The sequence below is a fragment of the Gobius niger genome, assembly GCF_951799975.1.
Source record: "Gobius niger genome assembly, chromosome: 17".
In the NCBI taxonomy this organism is placed as follows: domain Eukaryota; kingdom Metazoa; phylum Chordata; class Actinopteri; order Gobiiformes; family Gobiidae; genus Gobius; species Gobius niger.
The window spans coordinates 10,037,298-10,058,734 of NC_136868.1; the positions used below are offsets into that span (position 1 = coordinate 10,037,298).

The window sequence follows — 21,437 nt, forward strand, 5'->3', positions numbered from 1 at the left end:
ATTGCCCTTTCGCAAACCAAAGTTGAATAGTGGGGCTGCCTCAGGTTCTGGACAACGTGCTATCAACTATGGAAAAATGCCAAACTCCCCCCAAATAAAATGCAGCACCAAATCAAGTTGGAGGATAATGTATAAGATCTGCAGTCTGTGGTTAATGTCGTCAAAACACAAGAGAATGAGGGAAAGCAAAGGAAAAGGAAGGCTGCGTCTGAAACCATCAAATGTAGCCTCTAAGCACTTACACTATAGCAACTAACTCCTTAACCTTTCATGGGGTCAACTGTTAGATCTATGCAGTTAGTGAACTAGAGCTTCAGCAGCATTTTGAACAATCCGTCCATCCTTTAACGGGGAAGGGGAAGTGACATCACCAACAGCTTGTGGGATGTCACATAGCTCCTAATCACCGGTTAGTTAGCACCAGAGGTCCCTATGCTAAAGTGTCTATGATAGTTAGCATCGAGGCTCCTTTTCCTAACTCCTTCCTAACTGACAGCACAATTCGGAAGCATCTTGTCATGGCGGACGCTGACGCACATCCGATTTGGCGTAAGAGCTCTTACCAATCTGCTCGTTTCGGACGCAGCCGAAATCTCTGACTGCCCTTTTGCTCGGTGGCTTTATTACTATTTCAGTTTATATTTTGCCAAAAGTAACACAAAAGTAACTCAAAGTAGTGTAGCTCAGCGACATTTTTGAAACAGTTATGCAATACAAACAAATAACATTTTTAAAGCTGCAACTACTAACAATATAGAATATATTAACATTTTTAAGTAACTTACCCAACACTGGCCCTTACCCTTTATAACTCTTGACTAAACTGGAAGTAGCAGCCCAGTCATTGATTTTAACCAATAGTAGTGGGTTGTAGTAAACCTTTTGTACCAGAATAAGACATAGTAACACCAGTACATTAGTAGTGGCAGCATTAGTTTGTAGTATTGCTCTTTCTAAGCCTTAAATCTGTTTCTAACTGGAGATGAAGAGTCAAAACGTCCCCTTCTCTTGTGGGACAGATGGCCGAGGCTCAGTGAGAATGGACCACATTTGTTTTGGAGGAGAGTGAGCTGCTTTGTTGCCTCAGGGCCTGGACAACGTGCTATCATCAATGGAAAAAATGTATTCACAAGTTCATCAAGATGTTTTGCAGGAAAACCTGGGACATTCACAACAGCGTGGAACAAGTAAGTGATCCCTTGTGTTAAACAGCTCACCCTTCTTTTGCAGCAATAACTTCTTTTTTTGTAGTTGCAGATTAGTCGCTCACATCGATCAGGATGAATCTTAGACCATTCCTCTTTACAAAACTGCGGCAGTTCAGCGAGATTCAAGCGGTGTACTTACTTATTCCTCCCTTGTATGTTATGTAATATTGTGTATGTGTCTGTATGAAAACAGCCCCATTGTTTATCTGTGATTTTGACATCAAACTCTGACATGAATACAACCTATATCGCAAAAACATCCGAGAAACTTACTGTATATAGGCCCATCAAACACAGGCACTGCACATCACATTTTCCTGATGCTGTACTCTTTACTAGACCACACCTTGCCCCGTTCTTCCCCCCTCCCTCCCCCCCTCATCCCTCTTGAAGCCCCTACAGAAGTGACAGGGCAGAGGACACACACACACCACACTGAACCGGAGACCATCCATCTTCCCCGTTCACCTCTGAGCACGCGCCACCGACAGGAGCCGCAGGATGAGCCTATAGGAGAATTTAAAACGAGGGCCGTGTCAGAAAGCCCTCCGTTTTAGTGACGTCTTATTACAAATAGGGTGAAAACAAATGGGTGGCTTCATCCCAGGGCCATGTTTGTACAACTCAAATGCTCCTGTCAGGGGTGTGTCCTATAGGCATGTCACATTGAAGGTAACTTTTCCGGTTTGGTTTTGTGCTAATGTGGATATTAGGCAAGTTTTTTTCCACCTGTAAAACATAAGTGCAATCCAAAATGACATAAAAAGCATGAATACTTTCAGTTATCAGCTAAAAATAACCGTTTTCACCCTGAAATATCAGAGCCGAGTCTTCTGGAAGTCTTCCAAATTTCAGCAGCATAAATAAAATGAAATACAGCCTCATGGTGTTTAATACTGACTCTGGGAACCCCTCATGAGGCTCTAACATGACAGAGATACTAGACCATGAAGAGACTTGTACAGAAGCAGAGCTGTCAACACCTGCTGGAGGCAAACAAATTGATTGGTCTCTTCCAAGTCTGGTTTAGTCACTATGCCTTTGATTTTGGCTGTGTTTGTAGATGCTAAGAAGCAGCTGATGTTTCTGACTTAATGTGGCTGTTAAAGTTCAGGTCTGAGTCCATTATGAACCACAAATTCCTACACCCACTTTTAGATTCTAGAGCGAGTCTCAAGGTGACTCTTAACACTTCCTCTTTGTTTCTGTGTGCCGAAGGTTATGATTTCAGTATTGTCCGAGTTTAGCTGGAAAGTTTGCATCACCGCACTGGTCCGTTCAATGTAGAGAGAGAGTGAATCTACAGGCCCATGTAAGCCTGCTGTCTGTGTCATCTGCATATATGTGGTAGGACAGGTTATTGATGTGTTGTATGGAATTAAAGTATACACAGATAGAACAAAAGGGGTCCCAAGATCAATCCCTGGGGAATCCCACAGGTCACAGACATTTGGTGTGAGTTACCAGTTGCTACATAGTGAGGTATATCGTGGGGAAAACCAGTGTTTCTCAAAGTAAGGTATGGGGCAATTTGTGGTAGCCTGCCCTATAGATACAGACGGCATCTCGTCACAGAAGGGGGCGTGGCCTCACTGAGGGGGAAAATAGAATCTTTTGGGAAACACAATTTTTCACTTTTGTTAACCATTTTCAGGTGGAATATGAACATATTTATCACATACGGATAAATTTAAGTGTAAATCAGGCCCATATGGATATTTTCTCACAGCGGCAGTCATAGCAAGCACTAGCTAGCGTTAGCATTAGCACGATGCTAGCCATCCACCTCCTATTTCCACATTCATCACTGTCCAGTCTAACCGAAGCACCAGAGGGGACTGCACAATCCCTTTGAGGAAATCTGCATTCAGTCAGACTGTTTTCTCCTTCACTGCCTCCCATCACTAAACACAGTACCTTCATCAATAAGATATAAATTAATGCAGTTGTCTTATCTGTTATGTCCACTTACACTGTTCCATTTTATATTGTATTCTATTGTAGTATGTGATTTTGTTAAATTACTCTTCTTAGGTTGCCTTATAAGATCTGGCAGGGGGACTACCGGTGAAAACTAGCCTTTTGGCTAATTCAGGTACATTTACATAATGTTCATTAATGTACATTGTTCCACTTAAAACTAAATAAATAAAATAAATAAAAACATGTAGCATCATGTTAACATTCTCCGTTTTTTGAATTGTTTATGGGCTGTTGAACCACTTTGCTCCTCCCCATGTCTTTGTATCTTTATTTAGTAGAAAACTATATTCATAATTCAGCATTTGTTAAAGTAGTTTTTCAGCAATTAAAGAAAGTTTAGATTTTTCCAAAATTGTTTTCCCCTGGCTGTTTTCAAACATGACCATATATGTGGTGATTCGAGAGATGGCGTCTGTATCTATTCAACTCTTTTTTAATGTTTATGGATCCCCCTTCAACCCCCCCCCATTTTAAATCTTTGTCCCGGTCTCACTGTACGACCTGTGATTTTGAGCTATGACCTAAGAGTGATCGTTTGTTCAGTGTACACCCGGCTTAACACACACATCCGGAGTTTGAAAATATCAGAAACATATATAGGCATAAAAGATAGCAAAAACACTTTATTCACTTTGTTCAGACAAAGTACAGCGTGCATTATTCTATATTTTTGAAGTATAAAACTGAAACATCTGATCTTTGGTCCAACATAAATTTACAATAACGCTCAAATAACACCTACACCAAGTTTATTCACTTTCAGTAACAAAATACAAAATACTTAAGGCCTTGTGTGGAATTGTGAACATGAGAAATCTTAGGAATGCAGCAGTGAGGAGACAAAGTGCAGCGTTTAAAGCGGAGCAAAGAAAACAAAAAATATCTAAGAAACGAAGTAAACCAAGATCAGAGTGTGAAAGAAAAACAGCAGGCACTTAGGAAGAGAAAGTTAGCTTCATAAATAGGCAATTCAAACTGTCCAGCTTTTAACTGGAACAAACATTTCCAGTGTTAAAGCACAGGCTGTTGCTTCTATTATGCTCTTTGGTAAAATCTGAGAGATACTGAAAAACTGATGAGTTTGACGCAGGGGTAAATTTTGACCTGAAAAGACTTCCAATATTTGCTGAGAAGATCAAACTAGTCCATCCTCCTCATGACAAGGATATTACTTTCATGCAGAGTTCACAGGTAAAAATGTGTCTGCTTTTTGGCACCCCTGGTACAACTTTTAACAATAATGACCATATACTTTTTAGCGCGTGACACGTCCTCGGCAGCTCTTTGGTGTCAAGTTTTACATTTAAAAAAGTGCAAGTGTTTAGTTTACAGCCTGCAAAGTATTCCAGCTGAACACCAGAAAACAGAAAATCAAAAATATGTAGAAAGACTTTGATTCCAGATGAGAAAAACAAAACCGTAACACATTTCTTTTGAGAGTAAGATGAACAGATTGTTCCCAGTTTGTTAAACACATGAGAGGTCCCGTGTACAACTATGCACAAAGAACTAGTTTGGGAACAGCTTAAATGGGAAGAAATTGGGAGAAATGTCTGGGAAAAGGAGGTGCCCAGGCTTCTTCTGACATTGTGACTCGTCTGCATTGAGAGTGACTACATGTTCCTCTTTTCAAGCAGCTAATATGGTGTGATAAAGCAAATAAAACGCACTTATTCTGCTCCTACAAGTAAAGCAAATGATTCACTTCCTGTAACAACCTTCAAGTGATACATTTTTGGGTTTAAATCTGCGACAGTAGCTTGAAACTGGCCAGCACCGTTTAAAACACGCACATACGCGGACAAAGAAAGCATAATCTCTGGTTGAACAATGATATCTCCTTTTGTAAATGCCTTGATTTAGTTACAGCTTTGACAATGATTCAGTGGAATGCACTTTAGGAAAAACTATCATTTCTTCAATACAAGGTCCAGCTGAGAGTAAACTTGAGAGATCACTGTTTGCTGCCATTGGTCGAGATAAAAAAAAAAAAACATGACAGTCATTACTTTGGACTTCAAATATAACATTTCAAGGCCACAAACAAGTCTGTGGAAGCAAAGCATTAAAACTACACACTGAGATGAAAACAGAGTAAAACTTTAGACAATCCTCGTTCCTCTCCCAAAAAATATACTTTTGCATCCAAAATATAAAGTACCTTTTATGTATCTTATAAAAGAATCTCCTTGAAAAATACAATAAAATTAGATAAAACTATTGTGCAAATTAGAAGCTGGGGATCCTTGGTATTTTTGAAGTAAGATTGTACAGGGAATTGTGGGTACATAGACTGCAGGCAGTCTGTGTGTCTTTACTATGATGCAGTAGTAGATGCTATACATTCAAGACACTAAGGAAAGCATCTACAAAAACACAAGAAAGTAAAATGGAGTCATTTTCTCCACTTTTTTTTAGTGTTTAAAATAACGTGTGTCTGTTTCATAAAGAAATACTTTCAAAAGCTTCAAGAGCTAAAAGAAATGAATGTGAAATAATTCTTGAAGGAACAGGCCACCGTTTTTAAATACTGAGATATTTTCTTACCTGAGCTTAGACGAGTTGATGACCAAAGATGTTGTTAGCATTTAGCCTCCTCTCCTCTCCTCTCCTCTCCTCTCCTCTCCTCTCCTCTCCTCTCCTCTCCTCTCCTCTCCTCTCCTCTCCTCTCCTCTCCTCTCCTCTCCTCTCCTCTCCTCTCCTCTCCTCTCCTCTCCTCTCCTCTCCTCTCCGGACCCAAATGGGGAGAAGTTAGAAGTCATCAAGCTCTTCCACGTTTTCCTTATTTAAATACGGTTGCATGATTAGTTAGACCAGGGATCGCCAACCAGTAGCTCGCCAAAGACTTTCTACATCATAAATGCATGATAACTAACATTTTAGATGCATTTTCTGTTTGTTCTGAACATGCTGAACACAATCTGCAAACAGTTTGGTGAACATTGTAAAGTATAAGGACTAAACTAAAGTCATTCGTTTTGAAATATGATCTTTGCTACTTATTCTCCAGGGTTAAGTCCACCCAAATAGCATTTTACTCAAGTGTTTTTGAAGCGTAAGTAGCTCTTCGATGTTCTTGTGGTGTGAAAGTAGCTCGCCGGGTAAAAAAGGTTGGAGACCCCCGAGTTACACGATACACAGTAAAGTTGAAGCGCTCCAAAGGTGTTATTAAGTACCCCTTTTATCCGCTTAAAAAATCGACATGTTTAATTTTGTGTGACTATACTTGGATCGTGTAACTAATCATGTAACCGTATTTAAAAAGGGAAATGTGAAAGAGCTTGGTCGCTTCTAACTTCACCCCCGCTTGGGTCCATAGAGGAGGGGAGGAGAGGCTAAATGATAATAATATCTGCGGTGTTTTTGCGTGACTGAGCACACGGACCAGAGAGTAACGCATCAACTCGTCTAAGCTCAGGTAAGAACATATCTCAGTATGTAAAAACGGTGGCCTGTCCCTTTAAACAGTGCCAATGCCATCCTTGTAGTGCCCCATACAGCCTTACTTCATAACAAACCCCAAATCTCCCTTTAGTCCGCGGCATGTCACAAGGCCACCTGGATCCTGTGCTCCGTCCCGTCCTGACCCTGAAGGCCCTCCTCTGAGCTCCTCTTGTATCGGACACAGGGCGGCCCGTGCTCCGGCGGCAACTCCACACTGTCTGTTTGAGAGAAACTGCCCCCAGGACTCAATCCATGGTACCCCTCAGGGCTCGTGTTTAGGGCCTCTGATGTTTTACAAGAGATGTTTAGTTCTCCTCGTGGAAGATCTTTGGTATAAGGCAGAGTGTCTCCTTCAGAGTTAACGAACGAGTACATGTCTTTGGATGTCTCCTTGTCTTTTCCAGCATCCTCTTTTTGGTAGGTTTGAGATATATTGTTAGTGCCCTCATTGTCTTTTGGGAGGGGCTTGTTGGTGGACAGGAAATGAGGTCGCAGGCTGAGCGGCGACCCCGTGGCGACCCGGCTCACGCTGAGGATGTTCCTGCGGGTTTCGGGGGGGAGTTTATCCAACTGTCTTCCCACTTGGACCGCGCTCGGAAACAGGGTGCCTTGACACGCCCTGTAGAAATATCTGGAAGCAAAACATCGGCAGCGTTTAAAGCCAAGGACAAACACGAAAGGCATTTGGACGCAATAACACCTGGAATGCTGGACAGAGAGTGCAAATACTTCGTAAATCAAAAGAAAGGCAGTAGATTTTGTTTTCTGATTTCTTCAAACATCTGAACTTTAATCCCTTGTTTATCCATTTTTAAAAGTTCACTTTCTGCTTTTGCTTACTGTTTTAATCCAGATCTATAAGCCCATTTGGTCATTTTATTGTGGTCTTGATGTACTGTAGTGTTTCAGATGGAATAGATTCAATAGTTTAAAATAATAAAACCTTTGGAAGTCAAATGCCATATCCTTCTACAACAAAATCAATGAAATTATAAACTCATTCATTATTAAATTATGCACAACATTAATAATGGAACTTAGATTAGTGGGCAATGTGGAAAAAACGTTTCTTTGAATATCCTGTGTTCATAATAATCTCGTACCGGGGCAGTAGCGCAGAGCAGGGGGTGATGATACACAGGAAGTAGAAGAGCGGGTCCTGCAGCAGCCTCTGGATGGTCCAGTAGGGGTTGGAGGGCGAGTAACAGGTGGGACAGGACGCGTTATAGCACAGAGCTACCGTGAAGAACAAGGCCACGCTGAAGCAGATCGACAGCCAGTTCATCCAGGTCTGAAAACAGACGAGCATATTATAGATATGTACAAGGAACATTTCAAGATTAGAGAAGGTACATTTTTTCATGGTTATATCAGTAGCCCACCCAATTCTTTGGAGTCCGACAGGGTGTTTATGGAGGAGCAGTGCTGAACCGTTCCAGTATAAACATATCCCATCTCCAAGCGAGCCTTTGATCTTAATTAGGGTCAAAAGTATTGCCAAAAACATCTTAACGGACATTTGAGTCCAAGAGACCATTTTGGCAAAAAGTTAAGATACAAAGAATATGGGATCAACTGAGCTTGATTTTCCCAAGTCTTAAGTTCCAACGTCTGAATGTGACAATGTTAAAGTTCAGATCTCAATAATCCACAATTATTCAACAGGTCTGAGGATTTTAAGTGCCAAAAGTCAAGGATGAAATCAACGGATTTCTTCTTCCTTGATGGCACAGGCATATTCTAACTAGGGCGGTCATAATTAATCAGAAATTAATTGCATCATGTTTTGACCAAACACACTTCTGTATATGAGCCACACATGAACTGAAAGACAAAGCACTTGTATTAACTACATATTGTAAGCCTAGAGTCTCCAATCTTTTCACACGATGAGGTACTTTTATGAAACAAAAGCGACAAAGAGATACTTATGCATCAAAAAGGCTTGTCTAATTATCCTATTTCAACATAAATGATTTCAATTTTGTCCTTATACTCTGCTTTATGAACCTAAAAGTTTGCGGATTCTGTCCAAAATGTTCAGCACCAAAGAAAATGTCTCTAAAATGTTATTTATTGTTGACTCATCAAGCCTTGGGCGAGCGACCAAGAAAGGGCTGAAGGGATCCTGGTTAGAAGCTGTTGGGCTTGTGAAACTCTGAATATTTGGTTAATGAAATGTGCAATCAATAATCAAACACTTTAAATGTAAGTGTTGTATGTATTAAAAATGAAAAATAAACCACGACAAATCGAATTTCACAAGTGCGATTAATCACGATTGAAAAAAATAATCGCTTGTCAGCCCTAATTCAAGCACGACAATGTCAGGATTGATCAGAAAAATTAAGGCAACACTGGATCTTTTGTCAACGCAGAAGCTTCCTGAAACACTGCCACAGCAAATGCATGTGTAATCAAAGCTTAACGCAGGCCAATGAAATATTAGAGCGTGCCAGAATTTTTTTGAGACAGTGTAATAATATGTGTAAAAAGTAAACCATAAGGTGCTAAAAAAAAAAAAGTCTCAGAACAAAAGTCTCAAAGTTGCACGAGTGGATGTAGCTCCCTCCTTACTACATGCCTAACACAAGCGCATTGTCTCCCGTATCAGCTTGTCCCATTGTGTGCTAATGCGTAATGAATTGAGGCTCTCATGTTCGGCTGTTTGCTTGATAGGCGTCTGACAGCAAACAGTTGGGGGAGTATTGTAGCGTTTGACACACACGCACACATAATTAATCACCTCCTCGCAGCTACAGACCACGCTGCCAACTCGCGCGCCGATAATTGACTTTTTTTTTGTACCGATCATGCGTTTTATTATGTGGGAGAATGAACTACCTGCTACTTCGATACATTCACCACAAGTCAATGTTATTGTTAGTAAGAGCAGAGGCAAGAGCGTGCGGAGGGAAAGTTAAGAGTTATGTGGAAAAAAAGATGTCAGGCGAAAATTTACAGCTGGGCATAATGGATTCGATGCTGGGCAATAACAATTTAGCTTGAGATTTCAACTCTTGGACAAGTTGGGGAGTGCGTGTGCGGGTAGAGTCTGGAAATGAAATACTGTATATCGGAAAGAAAAATGTAGAATATTTTGGGTGGGTCAGCTGCTGTGTGCGATAAAGATAAAGAGATTGGGCAATTTATTTAATCAGGCATTCATAAAGTCAGGCTAATAATGCTTAGGCCTCAAGATTTCCCTTAATTCAACAAGCAAATAGTTGAGATTTGCAAAGTGGAGGAACTCTAGCTGCAAATTGCTGTTGATATGAAGGCATTACACTAAAGAAAGAACAATTACAAACAGCACATTGAGCATAATTAAAATGGGGAAAAGGGAATAGCATCTGATTGGCGATGCAAGTGCGTATCTTGGGTGTTATAACTCGAGTCAAGCTACTTTCCTAATAAATGATATATCGCTGAATTTATAACTAGATTGATGATGGATGGCTTTGGTTGCAAGCGCTGATTATTCAAAATATGACTGCCATTTCATGCATTTCTATAACGGAGTGCGTGTTTGATCCTGTACAACATGTAGTTTCAGGCCAGTGTGAGACGTACGGTGTAAATGCTAAATGTTAGAGCATCCTGGCACCATCTGGCACCACATCAACATAAAATATACATGAGCAGCAGACGCGCCACTATCTGTTTCAATCAAGTCAAACATGGGGAAAGTTCATCGTAGTGAAGAGAACAACCAACGTCCAGAGGAAAAAAAACATCTGGACTAAGGCTCAAGCAGCTCGTTTCTGAACAGTCACCACAATGAAGTCCGCTCCAGTCAACGAGTAGTGAATGATCTTGTACCTTAAAAAGAGATAACTTTTCATTTACTTGTGCAGAGGTTGTTTTTGACCGTGAAAGTAGTGAGTGAGAAATGGGAAGACCGGGTCCACGCCGGGCTTGTGTGGCTTAGAAAGACTGGGTTGACTGAGGCGTGGTTTGCTGCAAAAGCAACTGGCAGCAACGAGCGCTTCTCCTTCTCTCTCCTCATCTTTACGAGAACATCAACATGGCTTCATGTACTTCGTTCAGCAATTTCAGTGTTAATTTTGACAACATATTTTATTTTAGTTTTAGTCTTAGTCTTTTGACTAAAATGTAATTTAATTTCAGAGATTTAGTAAAAAAAAAACGTTTCAATTTTAGTCTAGTTTTAGTCGACTAAAATTGCATGTCAATTTAGTCGACTAAATTTAAGACTAATTTAGTCGACTTTGCATTTATAATATTCATTATAATCATATTTAATCAAGGTCCTCGACTTAATGGAGCTGCTCCCACATGAATAAAGCACAGAGCTGTTCATCTGGCAGTGAAATTAAATGGTATGAGGTTCTTTCAGACTGTCAATAGAAGTTTGGCTGATTTTAGTCTCTCCTTTTCATTTTTATTTAGTCTTATTTTAGTCGACTAAAATATCACTTTGACTAAAATTAAGACTAAATATTATAGTCGACGAAATTAACACTGTTTCAAGCTATCGCAGGACACTGTGAGTGAAACACCGTCCGTGTCCGACTCCCGAGAGAAAGAAAACCGAGCTGAGAAGTGAAGAGAGCTGGCTCTGGTATTGAAGATTTATAGTAGATTAGTGTTGTAATGTTGATACTCTATATACTATGTATGAATATGGTGTATGGTATATTGTAATATTAATTTATTGTGTCATTTATGGTTTAAATATCAGTCATATGTCACACAATATTGAGCACCATAATGCAATCTGTAAAGGGTGGAGCCGTTAAGCTTTGTGCTTCGGCAGACTCCTCTTGGCATTACTCCTTGTGTGCAATGTTTACTATGTGCATCTATAGGGAGGGGAGGGGGGGGGAGTGAAGAATCAGTAAGTTTGTGTGTGTGTCTCTGTGTGTCTCCGTCTGTCTCCGTCTGTCTCCGTCTGTCTCCGTCTGTCTCCGTCTGTCTCCGTCTGTCTCCGTCTGTCTCCGTCTGTCTCCGTCTGTCTCCGTCTGTCTGTTGTATTGTTGTATAATGTTTTGTGTTGAGTGGTGCTGTGTGTGTGGGGGGGTTGGAATATTTTTATATATATGTTTTTCCTCTCCCTGTTGCTGAGAGACGTCAGTGCAATCGGTTGGTTGCAGGACTGAAATAAATAAACAAACAAACAAACAAAACAAGAGCGGCGCGCTGGGCTCTACATGGCGTGATCAAAACACCAGTCCCCAGTAGGAGGAAAAAGCTTGGCGAGGGACCGTTGTGGTACACAACTTAGCCATCCGCCAGGGGTGTCCGGTCCATGTCCAGCCCCCGTTCAACCCACTGCACCAGGTATGAAGCTGAAGGTTACAGCGCACCTTGTAAGGGCGAACGATAGTCTAAAGTCTGCGCTTAGAAAGACAAGATGGGCCCATTATGTCAACAACAATAGCGGATCTATATCTACAGAAAGTATGGGGAGAATTAATCTTATACTGTATATACAGACAGCCATGCTTCATACAAGGGGGCGTGGCCTAACCAGGGGGGAAGAAAAAACCTCTCATGGGAATCACAATTCTACACTCTTTTCTGTCTCTGTATCTTTATTTAGTAGGAAAATGTATTCATAATTCAGCGTTTGTTAAAGTAATGGTGGATAAATGGGAGAAAATGTGTTTTCACTTCTTTGTTTCCGCTCTCACTGCTTCAAACATGACCATATATGGACAGTTCCAAAGATGCCGTCTGAATTCCCATAGCCTGTAGCCTTTGTAAAGTATTTCAACAGTTGCGCTCCTTACCCAGGTTTTGGTCTCAACGCCCAGGTGCAAAAGAATGGTGAAAAGCGCGATGGTGGTGATGGGAGTCCCCCATGTAAACAGGTCCACACCTGAGTCAGCATAAGCCTGAGAGACACAGGGGGAAAACCAGCAGAAGAATCAATCAACATCTTTGTATAAGAAAAACAATTTGCAGAGAAAGTAATGAACAGCAGACTTACAAAATAGGGAATGAAGAAGCAGACCAGGCTTTGGTAGAATGCATCGATCATGTTCATCCAGAACATGTACGGCTTGTACTCCTGCACATTTAAATAAAAGACTAATGAGAACTGTTTTGCTGCTTCTGCTTTTGAAGAACAAGTCCACAGCAACTGGCACCTCTAAAAGCTTTTCAGGATTTAAAAAAAAGAAAGCCACGGGACTGGATTTGTAAGTAAGCTACAACTGTTTCGTTTCATAACTTTAACCTCTTAACCCCCGCCTTCACCAAGTGCATTTTCAGCTTTACCCACATCTTGAAGGTCACCATCTAGGCCAGAGCAACATCTTATTTGAAAGCTACAAAACTGACCTCGAAGGATCTTTTTCCTCCCATTGTAGCCACGCTATCGTCACTTTTCAGACATTTTGTTTCATTGCTTTTTTTTGGCGACATTTTCGTTAAAGGGGCTGGATGCAAGTTGGCCATTTTATACTCACTACTGCCACCTCAGGCCATTTGCGTAACGGCACCCTCTATATTAAGCTTGTGCATGACGGCAATTCGGACCCGAAGTGACACCTTTTTGAGTGCAGGATTTTAGAGGCAGTTGTGGTGAACAGGTCTGGGCTCATTTGGTGCCTTGTGAAGGAGCTGTACAAATAAAATCCCTTTGCCCCACTTGTTTATTCATAGTTATTCTTAAAGACTCTCCGCAGTACAGCATGCAATTTAATTTGTAGACGCTGCAGCTGAGACAATGCAAATGACAGGGAATTTCATTGTGCGCGTGTTGTGAAAGTGACAAAAGAATGAATGTAATAAAAACATTTGCCGACTATAGCTCCGGCATGTACTGCATCTGCGAGTGTGAAGTCTGGTGGTATTAAGTGTAATATACGGGTTATTTGTTCATATAAAGGAGGAGGAAAATAGCAGGCTTATTTTCTTTTTCTGCTGGGTAGCAAGGACAAGATGTACTTTCATAAAAACATACCCTGCTCTGAGGTTGATTTACTGATGGATTATGAAAAAGGAGAGCTGCGCGTCGAACAGGGAATAAAAAGCCGAGATCAGACGGAATATTAGAATCTGAAACATGCAGACTTTCAAGACGGGTTAGCGAAGGTGACTCTGAAGAGATTGACGTGCGATTAATCGTATACTACTGGCAATGTTGACCAGACAATGTGCAACACCAGAAATACATAGATGCTTTTGAGTTAAATTAAACAATGAAAGACGGGAAGAGAGATTGACTTCCTACAATACTTTTTCCAAGTTTAGTTCCTGCTTTTGAAGTTATTTTAGTGCTCGTATTGACCTGGTTTAGCCCAGCTTTTGTTTGGGTTGTGCCCCTGTATAGTTTTGTTTCAGACTACGGACCAGAAAAGACTGTGAAGCCAATAATAGGCCTTTCAATGACGTCGGAGACACTGCAGGTGAAGAAGGAAAAAATCATTGTAAGACGGCAATTTGAAACTTTTGCTCCATCAGCCTTTAAAGGGACTATACGGAGTTTAAAAATGTTAAAATGATGTATTTTCTTCCCCCTACATGTTCCAACAATGTCCTAATGCGTAAAATGAGCCCAGACCTGTTCACCACAACTTCCTCTAAAATCCTGCACTGTCACTCAGAAAGGTGGGTCCGAATTGCCGTCATGCACGAGCTTAATATAGAAGATGCAGTTACACGTATGACCTGAGGTGGCAGTAGTGAGTATAAAATGGTGGTTATGTTTGGGGTTAGGGACAGCAAATGTGATGCAAGTTGTGTTTCACTCACACAGATCTTACTAGGGGTGTAACGGTTCAGCTATCTCACGGTTCGGTGCATCACGGTGCAAGTACAATATAAAAAAAAAGTTGGTTTTGAAATAAAATAGACAAATGTTCATCCTTTGGCAGTATTTATGGTCTAATTTTTCAATGCTGCTTTATAATAAAAGCTCACGATACAAAACAAAATAGAAAACAAAACTGTTGTGCGTTAAAGTTAAAAAATAAATAAATAAATAACAGCGCAGTGCCAGGCCATGCGCTCATAAAGTGATACGTTTCAGTTTCAGCTTTCCATACACGGCAGCTAAAACACTCACAGCGGCGCATTTGATGTGAGGCTCATGTTTGGGCTGTTCCTGGACAACATTATGCTTGTACTTTTGAGGCGGATTATGACCAAGATTGGATCTTATGCATTTGTCTGGCGCACTGGATCTACAATCTGCAAGACATGTGTTTTTGAGGATGTAATAATACCAGTGTAGAGTGTTGTGATGACACACATGCACTCTGTGTTTAGGTGCACATATACACATGACTGGCACCACCCAGCTTAAATATTAAGTCATATAGACCAACCTGCACTGTCACTTTCGTACGGTGCATTGTTACACCCCTAGATCCCAGACATGTTTTTTTGAAACTAGAAGGTCTTGGCTTTCAAATGAGGCATCAAACTGACAAATAGGCTGTAAGCTCTTGCAAAAAAGTGACAAAAATGCGTTACCCTGTCTATAGGGCCTATGGGTAAAGCTGAACAGGAGAAAATGCACTTGGTTAAAGGTATAGCGGAGGATGTTCTATTTCCAGGTGGATCATCAAGACGATTGGTCCTCCTAATTGTCAATCATTCTGGTGATTTGCCTACGTAAGGCCGTCATGTGCGCGCTCGCCCCTTGTTAATTTCTGCGCATGTGCACTTTCAAGCCTATGTGAGTTACGCTGTTAGCCATTCATTGCCGCTCGCAGAACGCACCGAGTCGTTTGAAAATGGCAGAGGGTCGCAAGAGAAAAAATGTTTTCGAAGTGTATGAGAAGAAGAGAAAGGCTTCAGAAGAGAGAAACAAGACCAAAGTGTTTTTGGGAGATTCTTCCTCCTCGGAGGCAGGTAGAGCGTTGCGCATGCGCATTTTTTTTAAAAAGTGGAGAGGGCGGTTCTTTCCTAAAATTCGGGAAAATCCTCCTGTACACCTTTAAGGCCGGGGTTAAGAGGCTCAACTCCTTTACATTGATGTGTGGACAAGCTTTGGGGGACCCCATGGTGCCTCTCCATTGGGCCCCAGACTCTACTTTGGGAACCACTACTGTAGATCAGGAGTTCCCAAACTTTTCAGGCCACGACCATCAACATCACTAGACCAATCACGAATTCAATGTCATATAAAAAACATCTTAAAATAATCCCATGACCTCGACGTCCCTGCTGTAGATTTGCTGACAAATAATAGTAATAATGAACTGGAAGATTTCAGTCATTTAGTTCAGTGTTGCCTGTATTCTCAGTGAGCAACAGTGGTGCTCACTCCTGTGGAAAGGATTAATCTCAAACGTATTCATTCAGCCGTACTGGTCACCTCTGAGTTCTGTCCGCTCCTGTAGAGCTGAGGTAGATGCTGCAGCGTCTCCGCGGACACGTCCTTGTCCAGGGTGCCGGTGATGAGTTGTGGGAACGCGGAGAACATGAGGTTGAAGAAGATGAGATACCACTGGTCGATCATGGCCGACCCCGAGAAGCCGCAGTAAAACTGATACCAGAAAATGAGGGCCACGAACATCTGCGGGAACGACAGAAAAACACACTGAATCACAGCTAGTGGGACGGGCCCAGGAGACTCAGGACAGCAACTCAATTTTGTTGGTAAAGCAAGTCAGAAAAAGAGGTTATCAATCTACTGTACAATTGATCAATATTAACAAAATCGGAGGCCTATTATGCAGGTTTTGGGAAGTAGGCAACTAAAAAGGCTGTTGAACAGTATAGTGACAATAAATACTATAACGCTTCTTAATATTTTTGGTTGAAATCATCCCAAACCTTCTTAACACCATAATCCCCGGGCAGATTTTCTGAAATTTTACCCAAATCTAAAACTTTCTTGACTCAAGAGTGTACAGCCTATAGGCCAGTGTAACGCCTCATTTGAAAGCTAAGGCCTACAGTCACCAATTTGGCTTGTTTTTGTTGCTGAGTTTCATTAACATGACGAAAATGATAAAAAATGCAATAAAAACGTGACAAATACAACGTGATGAAAATGATAAAAAACGTGACGATAATGTGATAAAAACGCAATAAAAACGTGACAAAAATGATAAAAACATAATAAAAACCTGACAATAAAATCAAAGCCGTGGGAACCCAGGGTGCTGAGGGCGCTACAGCACCCCCTGGTGGATCGTCTATGCATTACAGGCAATATTAAATAAATAGGAAATAAGCAAAGAAATAGCGTTTTGGGGGGCAATCATGTCTCTCAGCACCCCCAAGCCAAAATGTCTTCCCACGGCCCTGAATAAAACGTGATGAAAATGGTAAAAATGTGACAAAAATGTTATAAAACCGCAATAAAAAACTAAAAACATGATGCAGACGTGACGAAAACAAGGATCACGTGACTAGATTTCACATGAGCCATCTCACTGGCCTAAAGGCTGTAAACTCTCAGGTCAAGAAGCTTTTAGATTTGGAAAAGGCCAGACAGGAGAAAATGTGCTCAGTTAAAGGCGCTGGTTAAGAGATTCGGGTCATAATATTTAAACAAAAAAATATTATGATTGAAGTAGAATTCGGTTTTCCCCATGCTAATCAATAAAGTTGGGTTGGGAAACACGTGAATCTTACAGCGTTCTTGTAGAAGAAGTAGAGGATCATGTTGGCCAGTCTGGAGTAGCACCAGTGCCCGTGCACCAGCAGCAGCTTCTGGAGATAACTGAACCGTGGCAGCGCAAAGTCGCTCGCCATCACCGCCTGCAACACAGAAGGACAAGGGGAAAGGAGTGCCTTGCTAAACGAAACAAAGTCACTTAATCATAATTTGCCAACGCTCTGGCCTGGACTCAAAAACCTGCACCTCAGCACACGGCGGACTCCCGACGAATGATCGCTGTCTCGTTAAAGATAAATTTGATTAACAATGATAAATGCTTTGGTCCGGTGCAGCTCACGAAACGGGGCTGGAACAGATGCGCCTCACTGCAGTGGCCACACAGGACGCCCCGGGATATTAATTGGGGATCTCCATCATCAGTAAAATGCAATAACACCTTTGTAACAGGAGTCAGGAGAGAGAAGCAGAGGAAGTTCTCGGCGCTTCCTCGTTTGCTTCCAGGGGTTTGACTCATGCCCTAACCCCAGACGGAGTCGGTGAAGACGGGTGGACAGTTGGGTTTCAGTCCGACCATGTTTTCTTGCTTTAGACGTGATTGAAAACTTTTCATCTTTCAAAGTAGAGATTAATATCTAAATAGCTGAGGTAATGGTCCTTATTTAATTTATTCTTCATTTCAACAAATTAACATCCGTGTTTAAGCGGTAAAATTTGTCCTAAAGGCATTCAAAGTTATTTTGAAAGATTAACTGCAATCCAATTTAAACCATGATTGGAATCGCAAGGGCTGACATTATTGAGAAACAAAACATCCTCTGTAAACAACAAAAGTAGGCCTGGGCAGGTACTGTTAAACTATACCAGTGCGTTATCGAAAAATACTACTGGTATAAAACAAATAAAAGTAAAAGGCCTGATCTTCCCCCTGGCGCAAGGAGAGAGTTGCTCCAAACGAGACGGTCATCTTGTGCAGCTATGACACTGTGGCACTGGTGAGAGACTTGTTACAAAAAAAGGGGTCTACTGAGGCGTGGTTATTACAAACAGCACTGATACCTTCCTTTTCCTCAATTACATCGCGCTGCTTCGTGTTCTTTTGTAGCTCTCACAGGTCTAACTAAAACTGTATTCATGCCAAAGCGAGTTTAACACTGTCCGTGTCCGGTGTCCTGAGAGTGTCCGGCCCCCCTGTGGTCCGGGCCTGCACTCAGCTGAAACACGATCCAAACAAAAGCATGTTGCCCCTTTACGGCCACAGAAAGAGTCTGGTTGGAGAATATAGTCTTCTCTAAAACCAGCAAACCCTGACGTCTCTCGACAAAAGATTGAGGTCCTCACCCAAAAAATGAATTTAAAGCAATACGAAGTAACTCATCCCATAGAGGCCATAAACGCCACTGCAGGTGTCGTAGCATGTTTGCATTTTTTTTTACTCATTAATTGTCTGTGAGAGCAAATACTACGCTGACAGAAAAGACAAAGGGAGAGAGGGATATTGTACATCTAATTACACAATGGAAATATTTTTTTTTTCACTCAAACTTGGCTGTAAATACTGTTTAAGTGGCGCTAGCCCACAGTTAGCTTTGCCCGTTAGCCTGTTAGCTTCTTCTTCGTGATTCCATTAGTGTGTATTGGTGACTCCAACCCGGTCGCAGTCAAGTTGCAATTGTGGTTTCTGGCCAGAGACACCATAGGAGATGAAAGACCCCCCAATCACCCCATCAACACTTAGTACTGCTTTAAAAATATAATATTTATTTACTATCTTTTCAGTATTTTTGGAGTATGTTCAGACTGTTGTGCCTGATGTTGTATACCCCTGGTTTAGCAACAGTTCTCATTTCAGTGTTCCCTCAAATCTGAATGCTCCTGGATGTGTTTCAAATACTGTATAAACCAATTTTTTATTTTACCCACTAATATAAGGGTAACTGCAAATGTATTCACAATCGCAATCCTTAGAAAAATCTGATATTTTTCCTTAAGTGCAAGTAGACACACATTTCCATTAGCACTGCACTAATGCCTTGAAAGACAAATCAGCAAACTTAGCATCTGGGAGTTTTAGATGCTGTAGAAAAAGATGCTTCCTATAGGTTTTGGCAGTGTCCCTGCCTACCCTCGCGTGGGCCACTGGGCGGTGAGAGAGGGGTCCAGAGTTTCTATAAAGTGCACTTCTGCTGCTGTGTGGGGCAGCGGACAGGCTCCTGACTCAGCAGCTCAGAGCGGCCCATTTAGAAGATGTGTGGGACAGTGGCCTCGTAATGAAAGCCCATTGAGTTGAATCAAATATTGAGTCTAAATGCCAATGCCGTACTCCCGTTTCATAAAAGTAAATAGGGGCCCGCTGGATTATGGCCGGTGTAATAAATCAAGATTATTTCGGCTCACATTAAAATGATAATTATGTAAGGCAACACGATGCATTTTTGAGCATTTGCACTCGCTCAGGGGACAGATCAAGTTTCAGTGCGTAGTTTATGCACTTTCTGTCTTTTTATTGCCGTTATGGGTGACTGGAGACTATCCCATCAAGGCAAAACCTGGCTGGACTTGGTTTAAATGTGGTTTAGTCCTAGTTTAGAACCATCTTTTAGACCTTGTTTACCCATCTATAATATATCTGCAACATGGTAAACGCATGTTTTTCAATTTTACACTAGTGCTAATTTTAAACACAAAACATCCAGCCTTTTACAACACAGCTTATGGTACAAGATATTTTACATTTTGATTGATGATAATAGTAAGATTGAATCAATCCAGTGAATCAGGAATGCGTAAAATGAGAAAAGTTTGGGCTATTCCATAACTGAGAGAACATTATATAAGAGAACATCATCAAAGTTCTCTCAAATCAGAGAGAGAACTTTGACAATGTTCTCTTTGATTGAGAACATTATCAAAGTATTTTATCTTTAGAAGTAATGAATGAATAGGTTTCTTTTGTATTTGGACACTGAAATTGCAGTAAAAAGGATTAAAGTCGGCTTTAAGTCTGACAGTAAAATGTCAAGTGAATTAAACATCAAATTAAACATCAGCTTAAATTGGACATCTTACAAACAGAAAGTGTATCAATGAGTCTTTTGTACTTTATTTCCATTCATTATCAGTGATGAAAATCTTGTTTTTGGCTGTTTCTTCTGTTTCTTTCTGGAAAAACAGTGGCCTATTCCTTTAAAACCTACTAGTTTGCACAGGCTTTTTAATATGTTGAGCTGTTTCTCCATTGTACTTCTGTTTCATTGCTCTTGACATTACAGTTTATTATGCCTTGTTTGTACTTTGTATTCCTAGATTTTATCAACCGTTATTTGTTGTGAAGCACTTTGCGCAGCTGTGGTTATTGTCCTTTAGAAAAAAAAATGACCATGACCTTAAAGACTACTTGAAACAGGATTAGGAAAATCATGATTAAAATGGATTCTCCTTCAGTTTCCATGTGTTGTAGTTTTAGGCTGTAAATCAAAGGCAGATGGAAAACTGCCGTGATTTGATGATAAACTGACGATATGTGTATATTTCACAGCCCTACTGTAAAACACAGTTTTCCAGTTGTATATCTCCTGCTGCTTTACCTGCATGCCCTCTTGTCCTGAAATGCCCACTCCCACATCTGCCACTTGGATCATGCTCACGTCGTTTGCTCCGTCACCTGGAAAACATTTAAAGGGGAAAGAAAGAGTCATCCATACAGTGCAGTGCAGGAGATTGATGTCAGAAATCATAATTTTCTGAAACCTGGTTTACATTAAATTGAAAATGCACTGTGAATATATAAATTAGTCCTTGAAAACTTGACAGTGCAGGACCATTTCACATTAACATTCTGCAACGCAAGATAACTTCATCTTTAATTGTAATTTTATATATTTCGATATTCTTTGGCCATACATTGCAAAACTTGTTGTTGTGGTACCGTGTGCATTGTATCAGGAACTGTGTATCGCAATACTTTTGATACTCCACTCAATTATAGAAATGTTTTTGATTCAGTTTTGTTAAATATAGATTAGGCGCTGATTCGTTTTTTTTTTTTTTTTTTTTTTTTTTAAAGGAGGGACAATACATATTAATGAACATTGTAAACAATGTAAATATGCCAGATTATAGCCTTAGGCTAATTTCCATCTGCAGACCCCCTGGCAGGTTGATGTTACACACGAGTTAGTAAAAACATACAGAGACACTATATACAGACTATGTACAGAGAGACAGTGATCACATCGTTAAAACAAATAACAATA

At 40.8% G+C, this 21,437-nt stretch overlaps 1 protein-coding gene across 1 annotated transcript in view; it reads right to left on the minus strand.

The window, feature by feature from the left end:
- Positions 1-6,579: 6,579 nt before the first annotated feature.
- The window catches only part of atp10a (ATPase phospholipid transporting 10A), a 72,997-nt gene continuing 58,139 nt past the window's right edge, over positions 6,580-21,437 (minus strand). The window contains exons 16-22 of the mRNA XM_079574851.1: positions 20,769-20,845; positions 17,199-17,324; positions 15,931-16,131; positions 12,592-12,672; positions 12,392-12,496; positions 7,739-7,926; positions 6,580-7,266 (exon numbers count right to left, since the gene is read on the minus strand). Coding sequence (XP_079430977.1) covers positions 6,738-7,266; positions 7,739-7,926; positions 12,392-12,496; positions 12,592-12,672; positions 15,931-16,131; positions 17,199-17,324; positions 20,769-20,845 — 1,307 coding nt within the window. The 3' untranslated portion in view covers positions 6,580-6,737. The remainder of the gene's footprint in view (positions 7,267-7,738; positions 7,927-12,391; positions 12,497-12,591; positions 12,673-15,930; positions 16,132-17,198; positions 17,325-20,768; positions 20,846-21,437) is intronic.